This window comes from Muntiacus reevesi, chromosome 2 (assembly GCF_963930625.1).
Source record: "Muntiacus reevesi chromosome 2, mMunRee1.1, whole genome shotgun sequence".
NCBI lineage: Eukaryota > Metazoa > Chordata > Mammalia > Artiodactyla > Cervidae > Muntiacus > Muntiacus reevesi.
The window spans coordinates 52,370,728-52,390,049 of NC_089250.1; the positions used below are offsets into that span (position 1 = coordinate 52,370,728).

The 19,322-nt window shown below is 48.2% G+C and overlaps 1 protein-coding gene and 1 non-coding gene across 2 annotated transcripts in view; one reads left to right on the plus strand and one right to left on the minus strand.

The window, feature by feature from the left end:
- PRPF6 (pre-mRNA processing factor 6) overlaps positions 1-18,054 on the minus strand; it is a 34,230-nt gene extending 16,176 nt beyond the window's left edge. Inside the window, exons 1-9 of the mRNA XM_065921592.1 lie at positions 17,868-18,054; positions 16,002-16,170; positions 14,389-14,507; positions 11,541-11,619; positions 10,868-11,044; positions 10,515-10,670; positions 5,200-5,294; positions 4,621-4,777; positions 3,717-3,879 (exon numbers count right to left, since the gene is read on the minus strand). Of these exons, the coding sequence (XP_065777664.1) occupies positions 3,717-3,879; positions 4,621-4,777; positions 5,200-5,294; positions 10,515-10,670; positions 10,868-11,044; positions 11,541-11,619; positions 14,389-14,507; positions 16,002-16,170; positions 17,868-17,938 (1,186 nt within the window). The 5' untranslated portion in view covers positions 17,939-18,054. The remainder of the gene's footprint in view (positions 1-3,716; positions 3,880-4,620; positions 4,778-5,199; positions 5,295-10,514; positions 10,671-10,867; positions 11,045-11,540; positions 11,620-14,388; positions 14,508-16,001; positions 16,171-17,867) is intronic.
- LOC136162168 (U6 spliceosomal RNA) lies at positions 12,891-12,996 on the plus strand. Its single transcript, XR_010662000.1, has one exon. It is a non-coding gene; the product is annotated as a U6 spliceosomal RNA (small nuclear RNA).
- Positions 18,055-19,322: the final 1,268 nt, after the last annotated feature.

Below are 19,322 nucleotides of genomic sequence, written 5' to 3' on the forward strand. Positions count from 1 at the left end.
CGTGGGGAAAAAACTTGCCAACAACTCTGGGGTCCACGCCTGCCCAGTTCGGCAGAGTAAGGGTCCTCCCTGCACCCCAGGGGATGCGGAACAAAGGAACCACGTGCTACAGCCCTGGGTGCAGTGGGGAAGGGGGGCCAGCAGGAGAGGCCAAGACATCCTGCAGTCCAGAAACTTCCAAATCTCTGTTTAACAAGCACAGCCCTTCCTTCAGATGCAATTTACCAAAAAAGCCAAAACATTAGACAGCTGAACACAAAGCCCCACAGCAAGGCAATGGGGAGGACAAGGCAAGGCCTCTGGCAGCTCCTGGCAGGAGTGATAGTGACTAAGAGCCGATGAAGGCAAGAATCCAGAACAGCACCCAAAGGAACTCTTCTTTCTAGAAAACACATGGGCCAAGCTCGGGGAAAACAACACACTAGATTCCATGATGCAGCATCAGTGGACTCAGAGTCTCTCTCATGTTCCTCCTCCAGTGTAAGCAACTCCCCTTCCTTACAGGCCTATAAACGGGGCACCCCTTCTTTTCCCCGCTATAGGCCCTGCAAACAGGTGCCCCTTCTTTCCCACAGCCAAACCACATGGCAGTGGCTCCAGGTAGCCACACAGCCCTCTGGCTCCTGAGCAGGAAGCACTACATGCCCAGATGCTCTAGACAACTGGGCTGGAGGAGGGGAGACACCCCAGGACCCCCAGGGCCTACCCCAAGTCAGTTTCAAAGGTTCCCAAGGTCCAGGGCTCATGGTGACCACCCCACTATGACAAAAAGCAAGCTGCCACTCCAGAACCACCTGCCATGGAAGACAACACCCCAGGCTGGGGCCCAGGCCTCTGAAGGATCACAGCGCCACCACAGCCTGCAAAAGAGGTGCGGCCAAGGGCTCAGCCCCTGGACTTCCAAGGCCTGACCACATCTGTCACTCAGTCCAGCACTGGCTGGTGCCAGATGAGGGACCCTCACAGGAGGCCACATGTAGTGACAGAGGTGCTTCTCACTCTGCCAGGACCCACGGGTCAGGAGGGCTTCTGACAGGCAAGCAGCCCTGGGCTACATGTCACTGCGCCTGGGGGAGCCTGGTCCCTGTCCCCACGCATTTGAATTCGACCATCCAGAGGTCTTGTCCCAAGGGACAATGTCTCCACCAAGATTTATGGCCACAGTTCTCATGCAACAGAGGCTGAGGCTGACCCAGCTCTCCGGCCTCCAGGTATTGCTGGACCAGCCTAGCTGGCAACATGAGCCCTGACCCCTACGGTGAGACCAAGCTGCCACCATGTACGAGAGGGGAGACTGCAACCACAGCTCTGAGGATCCTGAGGCCTGGCAGTGCCGTCCCGCTTCCCGGAGTGATAGTCACCAGGAAGCAGTCCAAGAAAGCAAGACTACCAAGGGGACGGCCCCTCAGCAGTGATGTCAGAGAAGGAGGCCTCCCACCTCGCCTGCCCCTTTTGCAAGGTCACACTGCATTCCAGTGGACCCGGGGTCATTAATTTCACTCAGTGATGGGCATAACACCCAGGGCTATCCCCACTTCTCAGGAGAGACTGGGAACTCCTCCACTGGCACTTTATCAATAGCCCACAGGACTAGAGCTAAAGCAGACTACTGCTGAGCAATCCAGCTCTCGCCAGGGTGTTGCCCAGAGACTAGCCACCACGCTGGGTCAAGGTCATCACCAGAAGCTGTGGCCTGCCAGAGAGGAAGGGCCAGCCCGGGCAGGAGTGGAGCAGTTTGAATTAGAGAACCTGCAGGCCCAGCAAGGGAAACGTGCTGCCGCCCCTGTGCTTACTTGCAAGCTAAGAGTGCACGGTCTGGGGACAAAACCACTTCACACTCCAGGCCTGCATGACCAGCAAAGAAACATGGAGATGACACCTTCATCATGAGTGCAGCCCACAGGAAGTAGCTGCAGCTGCGCCCACGTGAGTCCTCATGTATGATAACATACAGTTCAAGGTCAAGCACCCGCCCCATGCCACCCAGTCACCTAAGGTCTCAGGTCTCAGAGCAGCACATGAAGCTCAAATTCTCCCAACACAGGACCAGAACGCTGGCTGCATTAGCTGAAACCCAGAGCTCATGCAGACACTGAGGGCCAGCACGGAGTCCGCCCCAGTCACTGATGGAAGGAACTGTCCTCAGTCTCCACACATCAGATCCTTCCCACAGCAGCGTCAGGGTTCCCTGGAGCTAAAGCAGGCATCTCCAGCTGAGCCCCTGGCACCTGGAGAAAGAGCACTGTTTGTGGAAACACTCTGATGACGGGTCAAGTCAGGACTAGGCCCGCAGAGCAGGGCAGAGGCCAGCTGAGGGTTCCATGATCTCCCCACTTTGGCGAAGCCCGAGGGAAAGGAAAGCAGGGGGGCCCACTCCCCTCGAGACCCCAGACAGCCTGGAAACCAATCCCTCGACACCCCCTGGCAGTCCCCCTTCCAGGCCTAGTTTCCTCTCCAAACATGAAGCCAACTGGAAGTGAACCCAGGTAATCTGGGGGTGAACAGGGAGTGGCCACAAAGCCATCCTGACCATCCATCACGCTGTGGCAGGGGAAATTCAGAAGAGCATTCCTAAACAAATAGTGCTAATTACCCCGAGTTTAATGTGTTTGTCATTAGAGAACTATTTTCCTGGCTGAAAAAAGATGAGCTGATTTTTATAAACCAAGACAGGTGCTAACTATCCACCCCAGCCTCATTTTAAGTGCAACAGGGCTGCAATCAAGAAACGAGACCCAACAGAGGACAACACACTGGAATGTACACATACTCATGCACATTCAGGGTCACACACAAGGTGGCCACCACCTGGACCCTATCAAACACAGAGCAAAGCGTCAGAAGCTGCAGTTCACAACCCCAGTGCCTCCGATGGCTCATGCAAACATACACTTCAGACTGCCCACTACAAGCTACCCTCAATTCCGTAAAACACACCTATTTTACCCATGTTACAATTCAGAGGGAACCAGCCATCAGCACAGGCTTACTCCAGGTCAGGCCTCCAACCAGCAGGTGCTGAATCTGGAACGAGTGTCACCAGCAGCACCTCCCCACAGCTCCAATCAAGGAGCAACACTGTTCTTTGCTCACTCCTGCAATAATGAAAGACAAACTACCCACAGAAGCTCTGTCTTGGCAGTGATTTCCAGGTGGACTCAGTTTCCCTGATGTGCAAACCATTCAGTGACATAAGCCAATGGCACATAAGCCAAACACACTGCCTTGCAGGAGCTTCACAAGATGGGAAGGAGCTAATTAACGTGCCTCTGTGGTGCGACCACCCAGGCAGTAAAGATTCAGAACCAAGTGGCACCTCCTGCCAGCCAGGGGCAAGAGACAGGACAGCCAGCACCCATGAAGCCGCTTTAAGCAGCTCCCTCACTCAGCACAGCGGGCCCACAGTGTGGCCCACCAGGGACACAGAGCAACTGCCCCCATGCAAGGTCATGTAGCAGGAAGAGGCAGGCATGAGCTCCCAGCCCAAGCATCACAACCAGAAGTTTCCCTGAAGACTGTCCAAGGACAGGACCAACACAGCCCAAAATAAGGCCTGAAAAACATCCACCACTCTCGAACCCTTCGAGCAGAGCCCGAGCAGATCAGTGGTGAGGCAGCTCCCCTGGCCAGCACTGGGGCAGGGAGGTGGTACCCCTTCACCTTCAGGGATGCAGCCCGGCAGCACCACTCCTGCCAGGACCCTAAGGGAAGCTCACCTTTACGAAGAACCCGCTTTTTGGCGCGGATGTCTGTTTCCAGCTCTGCTGCTCTGATGTAAATCCTAACGGACTGTGGGAGGTGACGGACAGCTTGGGCCACCACAGCCTTGGCTGTGTCTCCAGGCTGCAACCTGGCTGCCTCCAGCCACACATCCTCACTCTGCGGGACAGAAGAACAGGTTGGTGAGGTATGTCAGGCAGGCCGGGTGGTAGGCACCCCTGGAAGGCACACACGAGTCTCAGAAACAGGAGGGGCTGATGGGTGCCCATCAGACCCATGGGCACGCCTGCCCCAGAGAACCCTGAAACCCCCACACGTGGGAATGTGGCTACAGCATGTCTATGCATGGGAAAGACACATCACCACACTGTGAGGAGATGACAGGCAGCCTTCCGGGTAAGAAGTCACCCCATGGACAGTGTGGGGACACACAGGCAGGCGGTCATGAATCTGCTGGAGAGTTTTGGATCAATGCTCATGTCTGGGGGAAGAATTCACAGGACACCTCTCACTGTCAGGATGCCCCAGCCTTCACAGTCAGCCTATAGTCCTGAGGGTCTCAGGATTTTCTAGAGCTGATCATCACAGCCCCTAAGGGTGAGGTCCATCTCCAGGTTCTGACGTCAGGAAGGGGAAGGGCTAACCAGTCTTGCTCTCTATCATTAAGGTTATCTGCTAAACAAGTGGCAGTCAAGTTTTCACTCCAAGTGAAAACAAGCAGGAAAAGCCCTTTCCTGCTTTTTCCCCCTCGTCCTCCCTCCCCGGCCCACTGCCTGGAGCTTCAACATGAAAAGGAGGCAAGGAATCCCCTCTAAGTCCAACTCACTCCCACAGCATCTGGTGCAGCCTAGATGCCAAGGCCCCTCAAGGGTGTGGTGCAACCTCAGGGAGGGTCCCTACCTTGGGGCACATCTCCGTCCCCTTCATGATGAGGTTCCGAGCCACTTGCAGCTTGCCAGTGACTTCCTCCAAGCGGGCCGAGGCGATCCAGGCTGGCGGGTGGTGAGGGTTTGTCTCCCGAACAGACTTGAGAAGCAATCTTGCCTTCTTGATGTCACTGTGTAGGCAAGAAAGCACAGGGTCAGACTGTCACGTGCTGCGGGTGGGCCTGGCCAGAGGAGGCACCCCTATGGACACAACATCCAACTGTCACATCAGATGTCCCTGGTGACAGAACCGAGTGAGAACTTGGTCGGTACCCTCTCAAGCCTTCTGCACCTCCATGCACACAGGCACTGAACACCAGGGCTAGGTCAGAAGCATGGGAGACAATTAGCAAACTGCTCACTAGTTTGGCACATACATAGATTTTGAATGTTACCTGTAACAAATTTAACATCCACATACTTTGAATGGAAAATCAATCAACTCCACTCTTTCTTAGAATAGCCACATTTTGGCTGCATATTTTTCAAATAAAATCCAATATGTTTCCTGGAACCTGAGCCTACCCAGGTACCAGCCCTCCAGGGTACTCACTTGATGTCCCCTCCGTGGGTCGGAATCATGGAATTCAAATCCGTCAGATAGCCTTTGGGGTCGACCACAGTCTGCCCACTCACCGAATCAGACACCTGCAAGACAGGCCGAGCCCAGTTGGTTGGACAGAGCCAGAAATGCCTGGAACAAAGTCCTTGGAGGGTCCCTTAAACCCCTTCCCATAATCCCAAGTATCAGTGGACACAGAAACTTTTAAAGAAAGAAAACAACTTATTCAAACAATAGTTTGTAACCAATAATGAACAAATTTCATCTACACAGAAGAAAAACTTACATTAAAAAAAGGGAACCATAAAGTCCCAGGGAGAAATCCCAACTAAACATAAGGCCATCCAAGAATGAGTGAAACCCACAAGTCAGAGACTTCAACTAGTGTTCTTTACGTTTTCACACAGCAATTCACTGTAGTATTCTCTCAAGTTGTGAGTTACAAGGGACTTCCCTGGTGGTCCAGTGGCTAAGACTCCACACTCCCAATACATGAGCCCGGGTTCAATCCCTGGTCAGACAACTAGATCCCACAGGCTGCAACTAAGACCTGGCACAGCCAAAAAATTAATTAATTGTTTTTAAAAGCTGTGAGTCTTAAAGTTGCCATGACAAACACACACACACACACACACACACACACAAGTCTGGGTAAAAAATCATCAAAATTGCAGCAAGACAAAAAAGGATGAAAGGAAAAGTGACGTGAAAGAAGAAATAAAATTCCCTTTGTTTGCAGGTAACTTAAGCAATGAGAAGGAAAAAATCAAACTCCCTCCATTTGCAGGTAACAGATTATCTCTGTAGAATATCCAAAAGAATCAACAAAAACCTCCCAGAATTAACAGGTAGTCACAGCAGGGCTGCGGAACACAAGGTTAATACCTATCGCTATCCCACACACCAGCAGGGAACACTTGGAATCTAAAAGTAAAAACACAACAATACTTAGAGGAGTACCCAAAACTGTGAAGCACAGTGCACCCTTACTACATGTTTGAACTACATGGGTGCACTTACACTTGGATTCTCCCCCTCAGCAGCTACCAGAGGGCTATGCAATTTGTAGCCAGCTGAACCCACTGCCGTGGGACCACCCATATGGACAGTCCTTGAGTGCACACAGGCCAATGCCCCTAAACCCCACAAAGTTCAGGGTCAATCGTACCTAGACAATTAATCTAACAAATACGAACAAGATCTATAAGAAGAAAACTACAAAATCTTAATGAATGAAATCAAACACTAAATCAATGGAGAGAGTTTTCATGCTCACAGTCAGAAAGTTTAGTGCTGTCACGCAATATCAGTTCTTCCCACCTTGATCTGGAGATTCAACGCATCCCCAGTCAAAATCCCCGCAAGTTACCTGTGATACTGACAAACTGATTCTAAAGTTTACATGGAGAGGAGGTAAGAGATCTAGAGCAGGCAACGCAACACCAAAGCAGAAGAACAAACTTGGAGAATACAACCCAACTCAGAGACTTATTATACTTTATGATGATGACGTATAGTGATGATGACAGCGTGGTAATGGGGGGAAAAAAGACAAATTGGTCAACAGAACAGAGAATCCAGAAATAGTTCTACACAAATTCAGGCAACTAATGTCTGACAAAGGAGCAAAGGCAACACAATGTAGAAAGAATCTTTGTTGACAAATGGTATGAAACAAGTGGACACCCACATGCAAAACATGAACTGAAGGGCTTCCCTTGTGGGTCAGTGGTAAAGAATCAGCCAGAATGCAGAAGACCCGGGTTTGATCCCTGATCCAGGAAGATTCCACATGCTGCAGAGCAACTAAGCCTGTGCACCACAACTACTGAGCCTGTGCTCTGGAGCCCAGGAGCTGCAACTACTGAGCCAATGTGCCACAACTACTGAAGCCTGAGCATCCTAAAGCATGTGCTCGACAAGAGAAGCACTGCGTTGAGAAACCTGTACACCGCAACTACAGAAAAGCCTGAGCAGCAACGAAGACACGGCACAGCCAAAAATTAACTAATTAATTAAAAAACAAAATATAAATTGAGACACAGATTTTACACTCTTTACAAAAGTTAACTCAAAAGGAATCACAGAATTTCCCTGGTGGTCCTAACTCTGGTTAAGTGGTTAAGACTCTGCACTTCCAAAGTAGGGGACACAGGTGTGATCTCTGGTCAGGGGACTAAGACCTGATATGCCACGTGAGGCAGCCAAAAAACATTTTTTAATTTAATTAAAAAATAAATTAAAAATTAGTATGCTATATGCAGTTTAAATTTTTTTAAAAAGGAGGGCATATTACAGACTTAAATAAAATGCAAAACTATAAAACTCCTAGACAATAACATAGGAGAAAACTGACAAGACCTGACGTTTGGCAATAACCTTTTTAGATACCACATAAAAGGCACAATTCATGACGGGAAGAACTGATAAGCTGGACTTCATCAGAATTAAAAATTTCTGTCTGTGAAAGACACTGTCAAGAGAATGAAGAGAGGCCACAGCCAGGAGAAAACATTCAGAGGAGACATATCGGATAAAGAATTGTTATCTAAAATACAAAGAAGACTCTTAAAGCTCAACAAAACAAACCACCCAGGGAACTCCCTGGTAGTCCAGTGGTCAAGTCTTAGTGCTTTCACTGTCAAAGGCCCAGGTTCAATCCCTGGATGGGGAAATAAGATCCTGCAAGCCACACAGCACAGCCAAAAAAATAAGCTCTTGAAAAAAATGGGCCAATAACTTGAACAGACATCTCTCCAAAAAAGAGATACAAATGATCAACAAGCACATGAAAAGATGTTCAACATCATGAATCAGGGAAATGCCAGTGAAAACCACAATAAGATACTACCTCACACCCATGAGGACAGCTACTAGGAAAATGTCAGAAAATAACCAGTATTGTCAAGGACGCAGAGAAACTGGAGCCCTTGCACAGTGGTGGCCTGCTGGAAAACATTATGGAGGTTCTTCAAAAAAGTAAACCGAGATTTAACACATGATCCAGAAATCCCACTTCTGAGTTTATACTGAAAGGAAGTAAAAATAGGGACCTGAACAGGTACACCAAGGCTCATAGCAGCAATTGCCACAATTGCCAAAAGATAGATGTGTCATGAGAGATGGAAGAGTAAACAAAATGTGGTTTAGACATACACACAATGGAGTACCATTCAGCTTTTTTTTTAATATTTATTTTTTATTTATTTACTTGGCTGCACCAGGTCTTAGTTGTGGCACCCGGGATCCTCAATCTTCATTGTGGCAAGTAGGATCTTTAATTGCGGCATGTGGGATCTAGTTGCCTGACTACGGATGGAACCTGGGCCCCCTGCATTGACAGCTCAGAGTCTTAGCCACTGGACCACCAGGGCAGTCCCTCACTCAGCTTTAAAAAGGAAGAAAATCCTGACACCTGCTACAACATGAATGAGCCTTGAGGACACAAATGAAGCTAAGTGAAATAAACCAATCACAAAAGTCAATCACTGTATGAACCTATTCATGAGGTCCCAGAGTAATCAATTCAGACAGAACGCAGGATGTGGGCCAGGGGATAGAGAGTGAGAGGCTCAGTTTGGGAAGATGAGAAAGTTCTGAGATGATGGTGGTGATGGGGCACAATATGGATGTACTCAATGCCCCTGACCTATACACTTCAAAATGGTTAAAACTGGAACTTCCCTGGTGGTATGGCAGATAAGAATCTGCCTGCCAATGCAGAGGAGACACGTTTGACCCCTGATCCAGGAAGAATCCACATGCTGTGGAGCAACTAAGCCTGTGCGCCTGAACCTGGGCTTTGCAACGAGAAGCCATGCAAAGAAGCCTGAGCACTGCAATGAAGATTAGCCCCTGCTTGCTGCAACTAGAGAAAGTCCACACACAGCTACTAAGACCCAGCACAACCAAAAACAACAAAAATTTTTAACAGTTGAAACTATAAATTTTTATCTTAAAAAATATTTTAGCACAAAAAATTACAATAAAGCCTTCTTTAAAAAAAAAATCCCATATTCTACACACAACAATAAACAACAAACCAGGTCCATGGAACATAAATGACACTCAGCTTCACCACAAACAAGTAGGCAGAGTAAGTGGAGGCTCTTCAGGGGACAGGCTTTGCCCCTCAGACTGGCAAAGACAGAGGTCAGCTCCTCCATGTTGCTGAGTGTGAGATATCCTGACTTTGAGAGACACTTTGGCACCTAAGTGGAAATATGCCAATCTAACAATTTCACTTTAAAAATACTATAAAAACATTCACCTAAATCTGCAAAGAGAGAAGCACGAGGAGCTCATCAAAACATAGTCAAAAACAGAGAAACCACCCAAAGGATCTATCAATCAAAGATTAAACCACGATACTCGAAGTGAACTACTTTCCAGTTTATAAACACATATTTAGTAATACAAAAATGTGCAATTTTTTGGATTAATATTTTTCTCCTATAAAATATTTGCTCACTATAAAAACTCAAGTATAGCAAAAGCTCAATTAAAATGTAAAAATTTCACACTGCATCAACAGGAATGGTTGAGTAGTTCACTCTGCTGTTTTTATGTTTCTCAGTATGTGTGAAATTTTTCTGTAAAAACGTTAAACACAAAGTGTTCCCAGTGATGTGGGTGTGCAGATCCATCTGTGTGGGTTCACTCTCTTCAACACACTAGTGTTGGGTCTGGTTTTCATGAGCATGACAACTCCTTCCTCATTTGCAGATTCTTTTGACTTTATGGTGCTTTCTGTCATGCAAAAGTTTTTAATCTGTACGTAGTCAAATTTGAAAGCACTGTCCTTCACTGTTTCTGACAAGCATGTCATAAGGTGAAAGGGTCTTTATCCAGCCAAAGTTTTCTGGAGTCAAGAACCAAGCAAAGACTCCATAAGGACAAAACTCACTCAGGTGTGGGCGGGACACACACGTTTAATTTTCATGTAGAGGGAAGGGCATTAAGTGACATCAACACTAAGCATGTGGCTTGTCATGAGTGCCTGTTTGGGCTACTTCTCAGGCAGCCCCGTTACCTGCCACAGACCCCATGCCCTGAAAGAACAGGAGAACCACACCAGGAGGCCCTTTGCTGCTGGCACCGAGTGTAACATACCTGTACCCACCCCAGAGGACTAGCCTGTGGCAGAATCCTACCACTCTGTGTAACTGGACACATCACAGGTCTGTTTAACACATGACAAAGCACTTCAAAGGTGAACTTTTTACAAATGCATATAAATTTAATAAGCAAAAACAAAGTTATTTAATATCATCTATAGGAAAAGAACGCATGACACAAACTCTCACCTGGCTCAGCCTCATGTCCATCAGAGTGTTCCTGGCTTGGCCAATCTTCCTCATGTCCAGCTCACCTGTGCCGGGTGTCATTAACCCAGGTGTCATCCCACCTGGGTATGGGGTGTTCAGTCCGCCTGGATAGGGTGTGTTCAGGCCTCCAAATTGCTGGGGGAGCAAGGACAAAAGGCTGGCCTGCATTTTCATGCATTTCATTCTCATCTCTCCAAAGTCTTTCCACTGGAGCCTGACATCTGAACTGTCAGATGGACTCCAGCCCCTGCCCTGCCCACCCTCTGCTCCCACCACTGGTCTATGTGACCACACGGGAAGGAGCCCTGTTCACTGTCTCTGTGGAGGCTCACAGTTTGCCGGGGATCCACTGAAGTGTGGTTCTCTCCAGTTTGTAAATGTTTGGCAAAGAAACTGTCAGGAACTGGGGTCAGCTTCTCATAGCGGGGATTCCGCTGGCGTTTGTTTCTGGCGTCGCCGACCTCAGGGATGCTTAGCCACTCTTCTTCGGTGACTTCTGCCAGTTTCCTCTGGAAACACCACGCCCCCCCCCCCAAAACATTAATTCTCTGGTAGAATTTCACAGGCACCACAAAAACCACTTTCTCCCTGACCCCTATCACCCAAATCATGGTGCCTGAAGGAAGGGCTCTGATGCAGACATATTTCTCTACTTCACTTAGAAAAATCAACCTGTTGGATCTGCTCTGCTTCACTCAGATGTTAAGTTGTTCTGTCAAAGCCCAGAGGACAGGCTCAGAAAACCTGACATCTAAACAACACAGCTACAAAGTTACAAGAAAATCAGCTCATCTGTCCCACCTGCTCTAGTGAGAAAATGCTTTCCGCACACATGCGCTTAGGTAAGCAAACCTCCGCACACATGCGCTTAGGTAAGCAAACCTCAGCGGGGCCCTTCTCCCACCCTCTGAACAAAACACAGAGCAGAGCCTCATCACTGAGCCCCACAGGCTCTGTTCTCTGCTGGGAAGGGCATGAGGAACAGCAGGTCACCGGTCTGCTCACTTTGAGATCTGAGAACTGCTGCTGAATTTTGGGACGCTCCATGCGATATTTCTCAATTTCTTCTTTCTCCCTTTGCTCCCTAGAAATAAAATGTGTGTACACATTAGAAACCCTGGATGTCCATTCTGAAACAAGTCACTTTATTATCCTTCCTAATTAAATCACCAACAAGAGTAATTTCACACACTAAGCAGCTAAATCAAATCTATTTTAAGGCAACAATGGACACATGCACAAATAACTCAATTTGCTACCTGATAAAAACTAAAGAGTTGTCGTTTTTTTGTTTTTTTTTTTAAGAGTTGTCTTATTACAACAAACACTTGCATCTGACACAAGTATGTGCTGTGCTGTGCTTAGCTGCTCAGTCATGTCTGACTTTTTGCGACCCCATGGGCTGTAGCCTGCCAGCCTCCTTTGTCCTTGGGGATTCTCCAGGCAAGAATACTGGAGTGGGTTGCCATGCCCTCCCATGACACAAGTATATTTACTGCTTTAAAATTCTATAAAATCTCAAAGGAAGGACCATCTTGTGACACTTATTTCAGGAGGAAAGATGAAGCATAGTCCTAGCTGCCCATCCGAATGGGTTCCTGGTGACTCAGGCCAGGCTGGTGTGAACACAGAGAGCAGTGGGCAACGATGACAAAGAGTCAACCAAGTGAGCTAAACCAGAGGGACGCCAGTCCAATGGCAATGACATCACAACACTGAGATTCACGCTTTCCTCCACAAAGTTAGGTAGGAATCTGAAAGTACAGTGATGAATGATGGGCTTGGAAAAGACAAAAACCTCTCTGTGGACCAGAGACAGTCCATCATCACAGCTCATAATTTTCTGGCCAAAGACATTCCATGTGATTTGAATCAAGCCTTGGGCTCCAACTTCTAATCCACCAGATGCACTGACAGGGCAACAAAAGGCACGCTAGGAAGATGGGCAGTCATTCAGTAAAGGGGTGGGGTGGGGTGTGTGTGCCTAGGAGACGTGCCCCAAAAGCGGTTCTGACTATCCTGATTGGGAAAGGCAGTACGATGATAACCAGCTATCATATCAGGTTAACAAAGATGGACCACTCAGCACCAGGACAAACTGCGCCTACAAGGATCCAGCAGAGCCCGCCTGCAGAAGCAGGCCAAGCCAATGTGCAAACTGAACAGTGCAGGCTACGTGGCCTGAAGTCACTTAAATACAACTTTCTGGATGTATACATGTCACTCAGGTTTTCTTAAATGAATGAATTCCAGAAGATTGCAATCAAGTCTTCTTTAACACACAAAACCACTTAATTACAACACATATAAACTCAGGCATGTTAAAGACTGTGCTTTTAAAAAAATTCCCTTGGTGTGCACTTCAGCAGCCCATACACTAAAACTGGAACAATACAGAGAAGACTAGCATGGCCTCTGCATAAGGATGGGGCTTCCCAGGGGGCACAGTAGTCAAGAATCTGCCTGCCAACGCAGGAGATACAAGAGACATGAGTTTGATCCTTGGGTTGAGAAGATCCCCTGGAATAGGAATTGGCAACTCACTCTAGTATTCTTGCCTGGGAAATTCCTGGACAGAGGAGCCTGGGGAGCTACAGTCCATGGGATCTCAAAGAGTCAGACACGACAGAGCACACACATATGCATTCATGTGTGTGCTATGATGACACACAAATTCGTGAAGTGTTCCATATTTTTGCATTGTTGTATGGTAGAAATCAACACAACACTGTAAAACAATTTTCCTCCAATTAAAATATAAATTAAAAAAATAATGATACTCTTGATTAAAAAAACTTTTCTGAAAAACAGAAGTTCACGCCTCTAATAAGATCTTCAAAAAATTTAAAAATTCTACATATGAGAAGTAAGAGAACTCTATGTTTAATAAGCAGTAGAAAGAAAAAAGTAAACAAAATGTTACCTGTCACCTTCCAGGTGTATGAATAAACATAACCCTTTTACCTCAACTTAAACCTCCCTGTCCAAATATTCTACAATGAGAATGCATTCTTTTTTGTAGTAAAAAATATAAAAAATTTATAAAGCAATAAAACTTTTTTTAATAAGCAATAAAACTTATTATAGTCCTATGTTTACTTCGCATAAATTTCCCCAGTAAAGGACAAGGAATCAGAAAGTTGCCACAGAGGTAACATCAAGGACAGACAAGCCCAAGATCAGTGCTACACACCCACCAGAGCTACCAGAGGGAAAACACGAGGGCCCCATGGTGGGGCAGAGAGAGGGTGGGTCTTACCTAAGCCTGCCTGAGCCTCTTGCCTTCCAGCTCACTGCAGTCTGTCCCTACCAGCCCAGCCCAAAAACGACATGAGCAACAAGACTCTCCAGACACAGCTGCCTGCCCACGAGGATTCTGATGGTCATTTGCTATCTTCAGTGAATCTCCAAATTACTTAATACACACTCATCAATATCACCACACGCATTTCAAAGATGGTAAACCCAATGCACAGTCAGAATAATCCCCCAATTCTGTGAATTTCCAGAAAGTCAAACAAGGAGTTCCTAAGCTCTCCACTCTAGTCCCTAGGTCCTGAGGCTACTGGGAAAAAGTCACAGATCGAGCCCCAGGCAACCTCAAAGCTGAGCTAACAGACGTCCTATTTTTGCAACTTTTCTCCAAGTATGAAATAAATCAAAACAAAGCTTTTTTCGGACTTCCGCAGCAGTCCAGTGGTTAGGACTCCATGCTTCCACTGCAGGGGTCACAGGTTCAATCCTGCTGAGGAACGAAGATCCCACATGCTACACAGTGTGCCTAAAAACAAACACATTTCCCCCCCTCCCCAAGTTAGATAAACACAGAGTGAAGAGTGATCATCTGTCTTACCTTCTCTCCTTCCTTCTTTCATCCATCCTTTTATCCAGGGCTGCATAGATAGCATCTGCTTCCTCATCATCTTTTTCATAGGGCCCACTTGAGAAGAGACTCCCAGCATAGCCGTTAAACTGAGAACCAAACAACATTCTTAGAGGAGCGACTTCTCCTCCAATACAACCCCCACTGGCAGCAACAGAACACATCTAGCTGCAAAATGCTAGCTTAACAATTTTTTTTCAGGCAGTTAAACCCAAATTGAAGGATAACAAAATAGCTGATGAGTACTCTTCAAAATTGTCAAGGGCATGCAAGAGAGTGTATCTACACCAATCAGAGGAGAGTAAACAGACACAACATGCCAGGTGGGATCCTGGATCGGGTCCCAGGCAGGAGGAGGACACAGGTGGAAAAACCAGGGGAACTGAAGTAAGATCTGTAAGTTAATAGTGCTGTGCCAATGTTAATTTCCTGGTTTCAATAATAGTACTAGGGTGCATAGAAAACTAAATTCAATATCCTGGGATAAACCATAATGGAAAAGAATATAAAAAAGAATGTATATAAGTGTATAGCTGAATCACTTTGCTGTACAGCAGAAATACAGTATTGTAAATCAGCTATACCTTAAAATAAAAATAAACAAACACTTAAAAAAATAAAAATAGGACTCTCCCTGGTGGTCCAGTGGTTTCCAATGCACCCCCAAGCAGGGGGTGCTGGATCAATCCCTGGTTGGGGAACTAAGATCGCACATGCCGTGCTGCACGACCAAGAATAAGTAAATTTTTAAAAAACACAGTAATAGTACTAGGGATATGTAAGATGAGGAGAAACTTGTGAAGGGTATGCAGGAAGTCTCCATACTATTTTTGAAACATCTCTATAACTTTAAAGTTATTTCAAAATTAAATGTTTATTTTTTTAATTCAAAATTAAATTTTTAAAAACATTTTCCTCTGAGGAAAAATACCATCTGTTGTAATATATCTATAGAAAACCTCATAGACCAAATGAGAATTAAGTAAGAAGACAAGAACTAACACAAATGAAGACAAACATTACCACCAATTCCACTTACAATTTCCCTCATTAGGGCTTTCCTGGTGGCTCAGGGGTGAAGAATTCACCTGCCAATGCAGGTGACATGGGTTTAATCCCTGATCCAGGAAGATCCCACATGTTTCAGAGCAAGCAGCCCATGCACCACAACTCTTAAGCCTGTGCTGGAGAGCCCAGGAACCGCAACAACTGAAGCCACCACAATGAGAAGCCCTCTCACTGCAACTGAAGAGTAGCCCCTGCTTGCCACAACCAAAGAAAGTCTGTGCAGCAAGGAAGACCCAGCACAGCCCCCAAAAAAGAATAAAAAAAAATAAAAGTTTAATTAAAAAAATTTTCATCTTTAAAGACCAGCCAAGCTACGTCAATGTGACAGTTCTAATATCAGCAAATGCATCTCTTCTGAAGCAACCACAAAAGGGCACATTTCATTGTATTTGTCCTGCTCCCCCTCACACTCTATACATGCTGTCCCCTAACCTTGAGGAGCTGAAACAGTCAATATACCCATTACTCCAAGCCCCTCATCAAATGCCCACAGCACACTGTCCCACACAAATCACCTCATCATAATTGGTGTCATTAAGATCCTCATCATCATCATCTGCAGCCTGGCTCTTCTTCATCTGGTCCCCGACGGTCCTCTTGCCTGGGGGCGCATGGCGGTCATCCACAGGATCGTTAGCATCCCGAGCAGGCCCGATGTCTGAGCGGGTGGTGAAACCAGTGGCGCTGCAGGAAACCCCAAGGTGCCCATTTACCCTGTGCCAAGACGCTTCCCAGCTGTCACCTCATGACACCTTTTTCTAACTCCTCTGGGAAATCTTCAAAGAGCCCAGAGACAGTGAACTCCATACCGCTTTGCTCTCACACACTGCTTGTCTGCCATCTTCAGGAGAGAAACCCAAGGAGGTTCTGAGATTCGCCTGGGCACCAGACCTCCCTGATTCTAGGTCCCAGCCTTCCATTTCCAACAGCTTGACAATCAGCCCCCTCTCCCAATCCACCAGGTCCTCAATCAATGTGGCCCAGTCAGAGTTCCTCCTCTGTCCCACCCTACAGCTGCTCTGGGCCGTTTCAGTCAATGGTGACAGTGCTCCCGCAGGCACCACAGCATCAACTTTGCTTCCTTCTCCCTCCCATCTCATTAGAAAATACCCTGGTGCTGGGAAAGATTGAAGGCAGGAGGAAAAGGGACGATAAGAGGACGAGATGGTTGGATGGCATCACTGACTCAATAGACATGAGTTTGAACAAGCTCCGGGAGATAGTGAAGGACAGAGAAGCCTGGCGTGCTGCAGTCCACGGAGCGGACACAACTGAACAACAACCCTCCCATCTGTGTCCAAATTCTACAGGCTCTACCACCAAAATCCCTCCTCCCATTCCAGCTACCCCCAGATGTAGCTCTCCTTCTGCTTCAATGCAGCTCTGAGCACAGTATACTGAGGCGTCTGCCTCTCTAATGCTTACAGGGGCTCTGGTCCCTCTGCTCCTGTGGTTCCACCCACACAGATTCCTGGCAACTCCCTCTTCTTCCTCCACACTTCATCTTCTTTCTTAACTGCCCAGCACACAATGGGTCAGTTTCTTCTTTGACCCTGCCACAACTGTATACCCTTACATCCTCCTTCTAAACTTGGCTCGGATGTTGGCAGCTGGAACCCCAGAGTTGTAAATCTGTTTCTCTTTATGTACTTATTTACACAAATACCTCATCTCTCCTGTTAAACTGCAAGTCCACTGAAAACGCTGTCAATTATCTTAGACTTATGTGTGCCCCTGATTCTAACGTGCATAACGCTGAACATAATACTCCCAACAAGAGAAACCCAATAGTCTTCTAGACTAAACATGTAATAAACAAATAAGATGATGATTGCTCATTTACTCAACAATATACGGTAGGCATCTGACCTGGGGGACGCAGTCCCAAGGCTCACCAATGCCACCCCTACCCTAGGGGAGTAGAGAGTCTGAAGAAGCAGCAATATGACCAGCAGCACCTCAGAAGTGAATGAGGTACCACGGGGAGCGGCCACACAGAGGACTCCAGCCCGGCTCGTGGGAAGAGAAGCTGTCATGCTCAAGACAGGGCTGGCAGGGCTGCCTGGCCTAGAGGTTAAAGTAGCTATGGTGCTCCGACTACATGACGGGGACTCGCGACATCGCCACTGCAGACTGGCAAGACGGTGCTGCCACCCACCCTGGGGACCGAAACCGGGCTCAGAGCCGGCACGCCAACTCCAACCGTCCCGGCACCTCGGGGCAGACGACCTCCCTCGGGTCTGCCCTAATCCAACGTGCTGTTCTTCCCACAAGGATCAGACTGACCCCAAACCATTCCTGCTCTCGTCCTCCCAGTCGCCGTCGGCGGGAGCCCCGACCCAGGCCCCTTCCCTCCGCGCGCGGCCCGCTCCAGGCCTCACCCTCGGCCCAGCCCCGGCACGTAGCCGAGAGGGGCGGGCATGCCCAAGAACGGCTTCTTCTTCTTGTTCATAGCGGCGGTGACGCCAAAGACCAATAAAGGAAAAGACCCTAGCCCCGGCCAGAGGCGAACCACCACAGAACTCTTTAAGTTCCGCCGCAGGAAGCAATTGCCCCCTGCAACACCCGTGCCCCGGAAGCAGAACGCCCCGTACGACGCAGCCCCGCCCACCATGGATTCCCGGGGCGGAAGTTCATGGAACAAGACTTCCGGCAGCTTCCAGCGGCTCCGGCCGCTGCTAAGCGGCGGAGACGCAGAGTGCATGCGCGGGAGCGCCTGCTCCCGGCCCCCGCGGGCGAGCGAAGTCTTGCTGGGCTATCTCTGCGAGACCTCCGAACTGAGCAGGGGCGGCCCTGCTTACAACCTGTTCTCGATGCATTTCTGAGACCTTCCTATACTAGCAGGAACCCATGGGTCCTCTTCTTCCCTAAGCCACACACTTTGCCCTTCAGAATCGCCCTGGCCCTGGGTCAGGGCCTAACGCACCTGAACGGGCTGCAAACCTAGGCCGTTGTGTAGAGCTTGGTGGGTTGTATGTGTCGTGATCGCTGTGCCCCCGTGTGCAGTCTACTGCCCTGACTCTCAACACTCAGATTCCTGGGCCCAATTCGGGCCCTTCCCACACCCTCGCTATACCCTGAACATTCCCGTGACTCCGGAGAGGCTCAGAACCCAGACCCTAAAGAGTTAATTGATGAAAATAAATGCAGCAGAACAAGCCAGTATGTGGGCATGGGTGGTCACAACATGTGGGTGAATCCTTTGTGTGTTGGTAGGCACAGATGCAACTCAGACCATCCGTACTCATTTGAGGTGGACATGCAGGACTGTCCTGCATACATGTCTGAGTGTCCATGTGCACCTTTGCTGAGATGGCTGTGGGACATTCTCTGGCCCCCACATACACCTAGGGAGAGTCATCAGGTCGTTGGCAGAGGAAAAAGCTGGTCACGAGTCTGGCCATCTACTGGAGGAGGCAGCTACCAGCCCACCCTAACACTTCTCACTGGAGTTCCGAAGCAACCACAGTGCTTCTGCCTGCTGCAGCCTCCTCGGAGTTTCTCTCTCCTGCCTGTCCCCAGCCGACCCCTTTTTCACACCACGTCCTGGGCACTGAGTCAGATTCCAGAGCTACAGAAGGCAGGGGAGAGACCCTGCTGTCCTCCTGAAGTTCACAGTGTGGTGTGGGCTGAGACGGTCAAACTGGCTTCTCTGGGGAAACGTGCCCATTCCAAGGGAGACCTCCGTAAAGGTCGGCAGAATGCATGAATAAAGGAATGGGTAAGTAAACTGACATAGGAGAATGGAGGGGAGGGGTGGGTCTGGCCATTGACCTAAGCCCCAGAGGGCAGAGGGTCCCAGGAGAAAGTAGGATACCCTTTCCCCTTTCGGTCCC